We start from the raw sequence: 10,400 nt of genomic DNA on the forward strand, positions 1-10,400 counted from the left end.
TTAGCTATTCTGTGTGTGTGGGTGCTGCTTGAAGGCCACACAGGGCCCTCAAAGAGAAGCAGGTCTGAAAGGCAGTGGGTACAGAGATGCGGCGCTTAAAGGGCCAGTGCTTCCACGCTGGAGTGTTTTATAATACCTGCAGCTGCCAGTCGTCTGCTGACATGGTGAGTGGCAGCTGGCACTCAGGGACTCAGGAGGGGACAGAACGTTGGATATAGAAGAAGCCACGGCGAGTCAGGGCCCTGTGACGACCCTGCTCACTTCCAACCGTGCAACGTGTGACCTTTGGGTGGCGTCTTTCCACTTGTGTGCATGTCAAGTCCAAGCATTCGCCTTCAGGTCGCCCACCAACATCCCCTGATATCAGAGGAAGTAGAAAGGAATTCATCAAACATGACAACATTACATTATACTAGTGTAGCGTGTTTCAAACGATCAGGCTTCAGGTTAAGAAATTAAGGTGCAAACTCATCAGGAGCATTTAAAAAGATATCACTCAAAAGTTTGGGTCGTTTTCAGGTGCAAAACCGCACATTTGCCCCACAATAAACCGCTGTTGGAGGCTTCAGTCCGTTGTCTAAAGTAAGCTGTTTCATTGGCTGCTGCCTTGGTCTGATTTCACAAGTGTCCTTGGTGTGTGTGCTCTTAATTTGATTCAGACATTTACCCATCTGACTATTTTCTATGTAAGTTGTGATGTGTAACGCAGGGCCAGTCTTGTTTCTGAGCACTAATGAGGTCACGACCTGAACAGTTGGGCAGGAGCCTCTGTTGGTGACGGAGGACCCGCGTGTGCAGAGACAGATGAATACAGAGGTGGAAAAGAATGTCTGCTTCTCTGTTGCAGGCAGTGATGAATAAAGCACTCACCCAATGACATAAACAATCTGACACCCAGCTACACACACACACACACACACACACACACACACACACGTTGGTTGATTCAGACAGCACACAAGGCCATACACACAATAGGCTGCTGCAGTGAGGACCGACAAGGACGTGATGACGAAGATTTCCTCCACAAGTCTGACGCCTGTCATGACTGCAGCAGACGCCTCCATCATGAGGGTCCAGCAGGGGCCACAACGCACATCATTGGCAGCTAAGCACAGCAAGCAAGCAGAATTATTGTTAGTATTGTTATCAACAATAATAATAATAGTAACAATAATAACAAGATTACTAATTATGCTAATAATAAGACAGCGAGAATAATGATGGGTTTGAAACAAAGTGACTCACCACATAAAAACATCCTCCTGATTTAGCTCCTTAAAAAAAATAAAAAAATAAAAAATTATAAAAACGGTCCGACAGTTTGGCCCATAAAAGAATCAAATTGATCTAAAAATAAATAAATAAAGGATGCTGACAAAAGAGCACCGCAAATTTAAAAAGATGAAGAACACCAAAGAACAATAAAACCAGCGAAGGATTAACCTTGTCCTCCTAGCCAGAAATCTCGCGAGATCCCATTTGATCAGACGAGCAAGCGAGAGTAACTCACAAGATAAAAGTTCATCGAGTGACGGTGGTTTTATGGGGAGCGATATTGGAGCAAGAACAGTCCGAGTACCGCTCACTTCATAAATAAATAAAAATGCAGCCCGCAACTGCCGAAACCCGGGATCGAACCAGGGACCTTTAGATCTTCAGTCTAACGCTCTCCCAACTGAGCTATTTCGGCACATGCGCGCAGCGTCACGCTCGTTCTAATAACGTTCACTGTGGGTCACGTGACACATTTCCTGAAAAGTTCTTCCAAATCCGTCCGTAACTTTTCAGTTTATGTTGAACACAGACCGACAGACAGACGGGCGAATCATTTCTGCCAAAATGATTTGCTTATATAGTGTATCACTCAATTGAAAGATACTCAGCACAAATCATGAATACTGAAGACCTTTTCAGTGGAATAAACATTGTTAAGAACTACAGCGAAAAAACACTGTGAATGCGCTTTATCATATCTATTTTATTTATTTTTCTAGATGAGAATTAATGTTAAAATGAGCGTCACTCAATAAAAGAATCGACTATTAATAGCTGAGGGGGAGAAAACAAAAACAAAAAAATCCATATTATATTATTATTATATTATTGAGACTGAAAATGATTGATGAAAAAAGTGGTTTTGCTTTGATCTATTGGCACAGTACAAATCACAGGTCTCAAAACAAATTCAACAAGATGGGACAATCATTTATTGACATATGACGCATTTATACACACATTTAAAACTAGGAAAACAAGTTGGACTGGACAAACATGAATCCTCGTTTTATGGAAACGGAGCGTGGGATCCACTCAGACAAAAGCGAACTTTGGCTTGTGGTGCGCTCCAACTTCCATCATCAGCCCCAGCTCCAGCACCTGGTGAGGAGGACGATGATGGTGGTGGTGGTGTTTCTGTTGAGACAGACTGAGCCAGTATTTCTGCCTGAGCTGTCGCCTGGCAACCGCGCACACATACACCAGTATGTTGCAGCCGAACAAAGGTAGAAGGACAAAATGGTGACGCGATTCGAAGCCGTTCAAAATACACACTCAGGCAAATGTGGGACATTTGGGTTTTCACCCGTCGCTGGGCTCCAGAGCAGCGTTTCTGATGGAAGAATCCTGTCGTGTTCACCGGGGTCCAGCCTCAGGCCAGATCAGGAAAAATGTTTTCAAAAGGTGTGGCTGCCTTAAACAGACACAAATAAACACAAGTTAATATAATGTTCTTCTTAAGTGTTTACAAGCAAAACTATACAGTGGCAGTTTCAATATGCCGCTTCTCAACTTTGTCTGTACCAAAGTCAGCAAATTACAGAGAACGTGTTCAAAACAGAATCAACGAATAACGCAGTGAAATTGAGCCCTGGGGCCATGAGCACACAGTGGAACACTTAGAGGGTCCTTCTACTGCTGCGATTCTGACAGCGACAGAAAAACCCGCGCTCTTCAGAATGCCACTCAACTAAAGAATACTGTATTGACTGCAGGGACACAAAGTTCACAGGTCATCCCCCTCAACAGCGTTTCATCACCCCTGGATCCCCTTTGGCTGCAGCCCTGTTTACAGTTCTCTGTGATGGTACGAATGTTGGACACTTTGATCAGTAAAGCAAGAAGCAGATGTCATTTTGGTGGCTGCTAATTCATACACTACATTGGTCTAGTGATTGATGACCTTTGAACTTTACTGGTCAGGATCTTCTCTGTCCAGACTGATGACAATGTATCCTGGTGAGCAACACTGATGAAGGGGACACTACGCCACCACGCGGTAGTTGGGTCCAGTTCTCCTGTCACCATGGAGACGGACGAACCACCACAAATGAGTTTAAAACCATTTTAAAAGTGGAGGAAATGGTGGCCACCGCCCAGAAAAGTCACAGAGCCATCAATGACTTGGGAGTTGATTTCAATGTCAGGCTGCTCTGGGCAGGTCTCAGTCTCAGTCTCTCAAACGGATGCTGAAGGAGAGAGATGGCAGGAGGGTTCGGGGCCAGGAGGTTCTCCACAGGTCCATTGTTACCTGCTGGTGCAGACCTGCCCAACCAGTCTGAGGCTGAGAGCCCCACTGTTTGACTGTGTTGCTGAACAGAGCCACATGCTCCAAACACGTCAGGCTGTGAGGCTTCACCTGAGCAGCTGCTCACCTGACTCAGTATCGCGGTTAAAGCTCATCCCTGAGTGTCACCAGGTTGGACAAAGGACAGAGTCAAAGGTGGAACTGAGTCATGTCAGTGGTGTCTGATGAGGCTCCAAGTCTGAGGACCACCACTCACATTGAGGGCGCTCCAATTGAACGTGGAGCTGGCTCAGCTCATCACCGAGATCCAGGGGTCTGAAGCCTCTTCTGCGTCTCATTCCTTCTTAGATGCTGAGGAGAGTGAAGAAGTGACCATGGAAGAGTCGACTGAGGTGCGGACCGACGGGAACTCGCTGCTCAAGGCGGTGTCCCTGTGTCGCCTGCGGCTGACCCGCCTCCTGCTAGAGGGCGGGGCTTACATCAACGAAAGCAACGAGCAGGGAGAGACGCCGCTCATGGTGGCCTGCAGGACCCGCCACTCTGACTCACAGAGCGTGGCCAAACACAAAGTGGTCCGGTGAGCTCCATCTGCACGAGGCTGTGGACCAGGCTAGACGGGCCTGACACGGTCTCCTCTGTCCTCAGGTACCTGCTGGAGAACGGAGCGGACCCAAACATTCAGGACAAGACCGGCAAAACCGCTCTGATGCACGCATGTTTGGAAGAGGCCGGGCCGGAGATTCTGCTGCTTCTGCTCAACAGCCAGGCGGACCCGACGCTGGAGGACCATTGCGGGGCCTCGGCGCTGGTGCATGCGCTCAATTCGGGCAACAGAGACGCCCTCAGGATCCTGCTGGACGCCTGCAAGGCCAAGGGTAAGGAGGTGATCATCATCACCACCAACAAGTCGCCCTCCGGACATCAGATGACCAGGCAGTACCTGAATGTCCCGCCACCTTGTGACCCCGAGGAGCGCCTGCCCCACACTCACATGGCTCCACAAACAGGGAGCCCACACCTGGGCCACAAGAAGTCCCCGTTTGCAGGCCCCACAGCAGACCCACCCTCCAGCCCGCCTGTTTCCCCGGTCCAAACCCCGAGCCCGTTGTACGTCCCCAGCGTGGAGAAGCGGCTCAATTTCCAGAGGCTGGGCTCGGAGCAGTGGCTCAAAGGTCCCTCTGCGGGGGTCCAGGCCCCGCCGCTGGCAGGAGAGCTGCGGGAGAGGTCCGCTGAGGACGAGCGGCCTCCTCGAGTCGCCGGCCAGGGGCGCCACCCGCCCTTTTCCCGCCACCACAGCATCGACGTCAAAGACGCAGCAGGACTCCTGAAAGCTCTGGACACGCCGCCCGGAAGTGTGGCCCCGGGGAAGAGACTCTTGGGCAGGAAGATGTCGTACGACGGCGCCGCCAGCTCCCTGCACTCTGCCTCCCATCCAAACCTCAACCAGCCTGGGCCCAGCCGCGCCCAGAAGGACTCGCCCGACACTCAGCTGCATGTTTCCAGCCTGCAGAACGTGGTGAGGCGGCGCAGCATTGGCATCGGCCACTACAGTTCCGACTCTCAGCTGCCCCAGTTCGGCAGCCGGGACAGCAAGAGCCCGGCTAGTTCCACAGCTGGGACGGAGCGCCTCAGACTCCTCTTCAGCAGGTCCTCCAACCTGTCAGGGTCCAGGGAGTCTCTGGAGAGTGCTGTCCCCCAGAGAGGGGCTGCCGGCCTGGAACGGAGGGGCTCTGGAGCTCTACTTCTGGACCACATCGCCCACACACGACCCGGATTCCTCCCACCTCTCAACCCCCATATTCCAATACCCGACATCGGTGCCAGTTTAGGCGCGTCACGTGCTCTAGGTGGGAGCAGCAAAACTCTGAGTGGCGGTCCAGCAGGGTCCAAGCCCGTCCTGCCCTGCGTCCCCATCTTCCTGAAGGACCTGAAAGCCAAGAAGATGCTGTGGAGACGCCACTCCATGCAGAGCGAGCAGATCACACAGCTGGTCGACTTCGAGGAGAACCTGCAGCGACAGACATGACTGGGTGTCCACCAGCACGGACTCATGGAAGTCCTCGGGACGACTGGTGCTGCTTCTCTCAGAAGCGGTGAGAGTGCGATCGCTCAGCCAGTGAAGCCTTGCTCATGGGCAGGACGACACCTGGCTTCAGAACGGCGTCGGTTGCGCTTCACATTTCTGCTTCTACTTCCTGCACTGCTGCTCACGTTTATGTCGGACAGGAAGGTGAATACCACCCGCACTGATTCCTCAGCTGCTCCGGTTCCAGGATCCATCATCAAACCCCAATCAAGACTCAAAGCATGGGCCCTCTGAGTCCACGGAGCTGGAAATCTGATGAAGCTCTCTGTGTATGTCACCGCTGCTCTAATAAAACAGGAGTCCATGCAAAACCTTGAATGGTTTTCACCCAAGTTTGCTGTTCGGCACGTGCACAAGTGTGAGCTGGGGATGTTTTTAGGCCACGGCAGCCTCTCAATAGGATTCAGGTCAGGACTTGGACCAGGCCACGCCCCACTCACTCACTCACTCACTCACTCAGCTTTTCTCCTGGTTTGCCGCGTTACTCTGATCCAAACAATATTGTGTTTTGTGTATTTATGTGTGATCACCATCGTCTGCTGCCAGTCAATCCTACGTCACAAGACGCAGGTGACATAACATGTCCAGTACGGAGACACGGGACTGTTCACCACAACCTTCACACGAGCGACTCGGTGTGGAGCCACGATTAGCCCTGAGCGCGATGGAGCCAAACACCCGACTTGTGACAGAAACATGCTCAGCTAAAGTGTGTGTTCATTCATGTTCTTCACAGAAAACGAGCCGCTGAATTTCAGGTTGAAAGTGCAGACCATGGTTCACTGGCTCTTCATGTTGGGTCTGATGGCGACGAGTCCGGTCCTCATTTCCTCCGGCAGGTCAAAGTAGACCTTCGTGACGTCGACCTGCTCCCGGAAGGGCCGCAGGTCCTGCAGGCAGACCTCATCCGTCGGGCAGGTCCACACCGTCAGACTGAACCTGAGGATTGAGGAAACACCAGCTGCTCAGAGAGGCCTGTCAAGCTCAACACCCGTACAATAGAACTGCTGCCCTCCACCGGCACCAGTCCAGAGGGCTCCCTCCGGTGCACTGTGGACTCAGGACTGACCTCGGCGACTGCTGCAGAAGCCATGAGAGCTGATGGAGCGACTGGGGCAGGAGAGCAGCTCGCACTGGGAAGGTGACCGCATGCTCCAGCCTCCGGCAGAGCTCCTCCATCTGCTGCACCATCTCCCAGCTGTAACCTGCCCAGTTCACAGGAATCTTCAGCATAAATATCGACTGTCCCGCACATCACTTACACTTATAGTGACGCATACTGAGGTGATCGTGTTGGAGGGAAGAGCATCAAAGACAGAAATGAGGAAGTGGAAAAGACCAAATAATGTTATTAGGGTTTGCACCAACCACGGCATGAAAACACGCCAATATCTAAGGAGCCGCTCAGGGTTTGTTATTAGCAGCAGACGTGGAGCCACTTGTTTCTTGGGCTGTTCGCCTGACACTGTCTGGTAATACAAGTACAAGTGCAGAAATAAACTGTAGGATTTGTTAATGAGAGCCGTTACCTCAAGGGAAGGGATCGCAGAATAATTCTTAGCATTAAAAACTAGTTTGTCCTTGAACTCAGTGCAAATCAAAACTTGTTTTAATTGATCGGTATTATTTGCCGCATCGTATTGATTCAACCAAATAAATAGAAAAGTATTTCAAGATCAATTTAGCACACTATTTGAGTGTATCAGTATTTTCCGTCACGCCAACTTCCATCCCGTTTCACCAGTGGTGCGTTCAAAGACCCCTCCACAGAGGTGATGCAGCCGCCTGACAGAGCAACGAGCAACCGGCTCCACTGCGGACGATACAAAGCCCCCACAAAGAAGGTGTTTACCTGGGTTCTGGGTTCCTGGCCTCCAGTCAGACGTCCAGCCCAGGGACAGAACCACGCCAGCAGGGAGTTTCCCCAGAGCAGCCAGGAAGGCGGAGGCCTCCAGGGGCTGATCCGCCGGAGCCCCTGGTCCAGGGAGGACGTCTGCGTTCATCCACAGCGGAGCACCAGGCTCCAGCGACACGTCCTGCAGCAGGACAACAGAGGGAGCCACAGCCTCCAGGCTGCAGCGGGGGACCACAGGTCTGTCACCGGCTCCAGGGGCCATGGAGACAGCACCTCACCTCTTGAAGTCCAGCTTGATGCCCTTGTGCTGACCTCTCACCCCGTCAAGCCACTCCCTCAGCGTGACGTCACTGTCCGTCTCCGGAGGATGGGCCATGATTGGCTCTCTGGGCTCATGGCCTCTCAGGATGACGTCAGCTTCCATCATGTGAGCAGGACCTGTCGCACGGCAAACACACACGCACGCACGCACGCACGCACGCACCGCTTTTGTTCAAAGTGTCACGCACCAAAAACATTGTTCAAGTTTTCTTGTCACGTTTCAGTTCGAAACACTGAGCAAGTCCTTGTACGTGTTAGTAAACAAGACAGGTTGACAGTGGTCAGACTGACCTTCGAGCGCCTCCTGCAGGCGCCTCCTGCTGTTTACACCATGACACCACCGGACCTCAGCAGCGTCCGGGCTCTCTAGCTGAGCGCGGCTCCAGAAATACTCCAGGATGAGCGGCCACGCGAGACAACACACCGCACCTGAGGGAGACGGAGCCCGGCAGCGGCAGGCGACCTACTTGAACCTTGGACAGTGAGGATCCCCGTGTGAAGACTAACTAACTCGGCTCGGGAAGAGGACGCGACGTGGCCGGTGGAAACGGTCCTCTTGTAGGTATATGGGGGACAAACGACGCCATAAAACACCCTCTGACAGTCAGGGCTTGTGCCGCACCGACTGCGCGTCACGGACGATCGTTTCCGCTGAAGAAGCTCTTGAGCGCAGCGTCTTCTTTGCTGCAGGATTCGCCGCGCTCAGGCCGCAGTTTTGTTGCATATCGCCCCCAGGTGGTGAGAGTTTGCGCTGTAGACGGCAAACCGCTTCAAAGAATCAACACATGAATTCGTGATCATCTTGAAACGACACCACCAGAACTGATATGTAAGATGTGAATTCACATGAAATCTGCTCCCTGCTTGATGAATCAAAAGCAAAATAACGAGAATGTAGTGCTTGTTCTTTCACCTTTTGCACTACAATAACCTCCATGTGAATAGAAAACACCTTCAATTGTATCAGTTCTCAAAAAACTATACAATTGTTTGTATTTGCATGCTTTCGTTCAGAGTAGTTCTCTAGAAAAAAACATTTGCTTTAATCTGTCTTTTTCGGTAACAAAAATGAGAAATAATTACGTACAAAAACAAAATAAAAGCGGTTGCCTCTCTTGATCCACAAAGTCATGTTTTTGTGTGTTGTGTTGGTTTAGTTAGTCCTCGACGTACTTCAGCTCGTCTGGATGTTTGTTGTGGTTGTTTTTGAGGCGTCAGCAGTTTATTCCTTGCGTAATGGTGAGAAGGGAGCAGGTGGCGCCGCAGATATCCTTGTGCCTGACTGATATCAAAGCCGCGCTGGCCTTTAAAAACATGCCGCAGCAGAGCTCTGCTGTGAGCAGCGAGACGTCCTGAGCACAGGTAGGAGCCTCACCTTTCACCTCGTTCACCCTCTCTCAGCTGCGAGCGTCTGCGGACCAGACCTCGCCGTGTGACAAGCCTGGACCCCTGTGATACCACAGGAGTTCATTCAGCATCCCTGACACCATGTGACCAGAAACCTGAGCACTAGTTCATGATGACAGCCAGAAGTACCAGGAAAGAAAAACTCGTGTAAAGAGCGTAGGAATAGATTCATGCTGGCTGTTGAGGAGGATTATTGTGAAGAATACACCTGTTGACATGAGATTCCCCTGTGCAAACTCTCCCGTCATTTATTATTCAATCCCGAAAACCAAAAAGTTGAGAAGATAGTTGAGAATGCCGTGCGTCAGGAGCTACATTGGTCCCCGTCAGCAGCTCGGAGAGGAACTTCCTCCATGAGCAACGAGCTCCCGCCGAGTCAGCAGAGCGCGGGCGCCAGGTCACAGCAGTGGCGCCGGGAATAACCTTCACACCAAAGTCAAATGAGAAAGCAGCTCCTTCTCCTTCTTCTTCCTGCTCCACAGTCATGGCTTCCTCTCTTCTCTTCGTCCTGCTGGCCTTCGTGGTCACATCCGGAGCGACTGAACTCCGAGTCTACGACCTGCGCGCCAGTGACCTTCCCGCCGACATCTTCGGGATCAGCGACGCCTACGTCAAGGCCTTCTGCGGCCCCGGGATCCTGGGAATCACCGACGTCCGCCACAACAACATCAACCCCTGGTGGGATGATGTGTTCATCTACTACAACTTCCAGGACGGAGACGTGCTGCGGCTGGAGGTCTACGACGAGGACCTGGGGCACGACGACCTGCTGGGGGTCTGCAACAAGCCCCTCAATATGGGCACCCACCACTACAGCTGCTACCTGGAGAAGGGAGGAGTCCTCCACTACTCCTACACCCTCTCCTAGGCCAGCAGCAGCCTGAGGACGGCGAGTCCAGCCTGATGATTCTCCTTCACCAATAAAGTCTTCAAGCATCACTGGAGTCTGTCACTTGCTCAGCAGTCTGACGTGCACGGCACAACGACGTCAGGACTGATCGACGGGTGTGTGAGAGGAACGGGCAAGTTTCTGGTCAGCGAGAGTCAGGCAAATGTGGGGCCACAGAGCTGATTCAAGAACCACATGTTCATGGAACTTAGGGCTGTTTTGCAAGTGTTGTTTAGCATTTCACATTTTTGGAGCGCATATATACAAGTCTGCATTTAGTTTTCAGTTCACTTTGACAGAGTCAATAAAGTTTTGG

At 51.7% G+C, this 10,400-nt stretch overlaps 3 protein-coding genes and 1 non-coding gene across 7 annotated transcripts; 2 read left to right on the top strand and 2 right to left on the bottom strand.

The window, feature by feature from the left end:
- Positions 1 to 1,620: 1,620 nt before the first annotated feature.
- Positions 1,621 to 1,693, bottom strand: trnaf-gaa (transfer RNA phenylalanine (anticodon GAA)). Its single transcript has one exon. It is a non-coding gene; the product is annotated as a tRNA-Phe (tRNA).
- A 511-nt stretch (positions 1,694 to 2,204) lies between these two features.
- Positions 2,205 to 8,478, bottom strand: fam151b (family with sequence similarity 151 member B). 4 transcript variants are annotated; one of them, XR_008415603.1, is made up of 7 exons: positions 8,080 to 8,478; positions 7,746 to 7,905; positions 7,465 to 7,685; positions 6,682 to 6,817; positions 6,386 to 6,551; positions 2,585 to 2,692; positions 2,205 to 2,415 (listed from the first exon to the last, which is right to left on the bottom strand). XR_008415603.1 is itself a non-coding variant. In XM_053871763.1 (6 exons), the coding sequence occupies exons 2-5, from the start codon at positions 7,892 to 7,894 to the stop codon at positions 6,392 to 6,394; spliced, it is 666 nt and encodes a 221-aa protein (XP_053727738.1). In that variant the 5' UTR covers positions 7,895 to 7,905; positions 8,080 to 8,478; the 3' UTR covers positions 2,205 to 2,688; positions 6,386 to 6,391. The 4 variants fall into 4 exon arrangements, 3 of the variants coding, with proteins under 3 accessions (XP_053727738.1, XP_053727737.1, XP_053727735.1); XM_053871763.1 differs by having other exon boundaries at positions 2,205 to 2,688; XM_053871762.1 differs by having other exon boundaries at positions 2,205 to 2,692.
- On the top strand, positions 3,880 to 5,583 carry ankrd34bb (ankyrin repeat domain 34Bb). The gene is made up of 2 exons (XM_053871759.1): positions 3,880 to 4,103; positions 4,172 to 5,583. The coding sequence occupies exons 1-2, from the start codon at positions 3,901 to 3,903 to the stop codon at positions 5,550 to 5,552; spliced, it is 1,584 nt and encodes a 527-aa protein (XP_053727734.1). The 5' UTR covers positions 3,880 to 3,900; the 3' UTR covers positions 5,553 to 5,583.
- A 638-nt stretch (positions 8,479 to 9,116) lies between the features above and the next one.
- On the top strand, positions 9,117 to 10,134 carry LOC128762858 (perforin-1-like). The gene is made up of 2 exons (XM_053871404.1): positions 9,117 to 9,150; positions 9,678 to 10,134. Exon 2 carries the CDS (start codon positions 9,680 to 9,682, stop codon positions 10,061 to 10,063), a length of 384 nt encoding a protein of 127 aa, XP_053727379.1. The 5' UTR covers positions 9,117 to 9,150; positions 9,678 to 9,679; the 3' UTR covers positions 10,064 to 10,134.
- The last annotated feature ends 266 nt before the right edge of the window (positions 10,135 to 10,400 follow it).

The sequence above is a fragment of the Synchiropus splendidus genome, chromosome 7, assembly GCF_027744825.2.
Source record: "Synchiropus splendidus isolate RoL2022-P1 chromosome 7, RoL_Sspl_1.0, whole genome shotgun sequence".
Classification (NCBI taxonomy): Eukaryota; Metazoa; Chordata; class Actinopteri; order Syngnathiformes; family Callionymidae; genus Synchiropus; species Synchiropus splendidus.

Coding starts and splice junctions, on each gene's coding strand:
- ankrd34bb (XM_053871759.1), top strand. CDS start 3,901: ATGGAAGAGTCGACTGAGGTGCGGACCGACGGGAACTCGCTGCTCAAG. Junction 4,104..4,171: donor GCCAAACACAAAGTGGTCCG/GTGAGCTCCATC, acceptor CTCTGTCCTCAG/GTACCTGCTGGAGAACGGAG.
- fam151b (XM_053871763.1), bottom strand. CDS start 7,894: ATGATGGAAGCTGACGTCATCCTGAGAGGCCATGAGCCCAGAGAGCCA. Junction 6,818..7,464: donor GCCAGGAACCCAGAACCCAG/GTAAACACCTTC, acceptor TGAACTGGGCAG/GTTACAGCTGGGAGATGGTG. Junction 6,552..6,681: donor CTTCTGCAGCAGTCGCCGAG/GTCAGTCCTGAG, acceptor CTCAATCCTCAG/GTTCAGTCTGACGGTGTGGA.
- LOC128762858 (XM_053871404.1), top strand. CDS start 9,680: ATGGCTTCCTCTCTTCTCTTCGTCCTGCTGGCCTTCGTGGTCACATCC.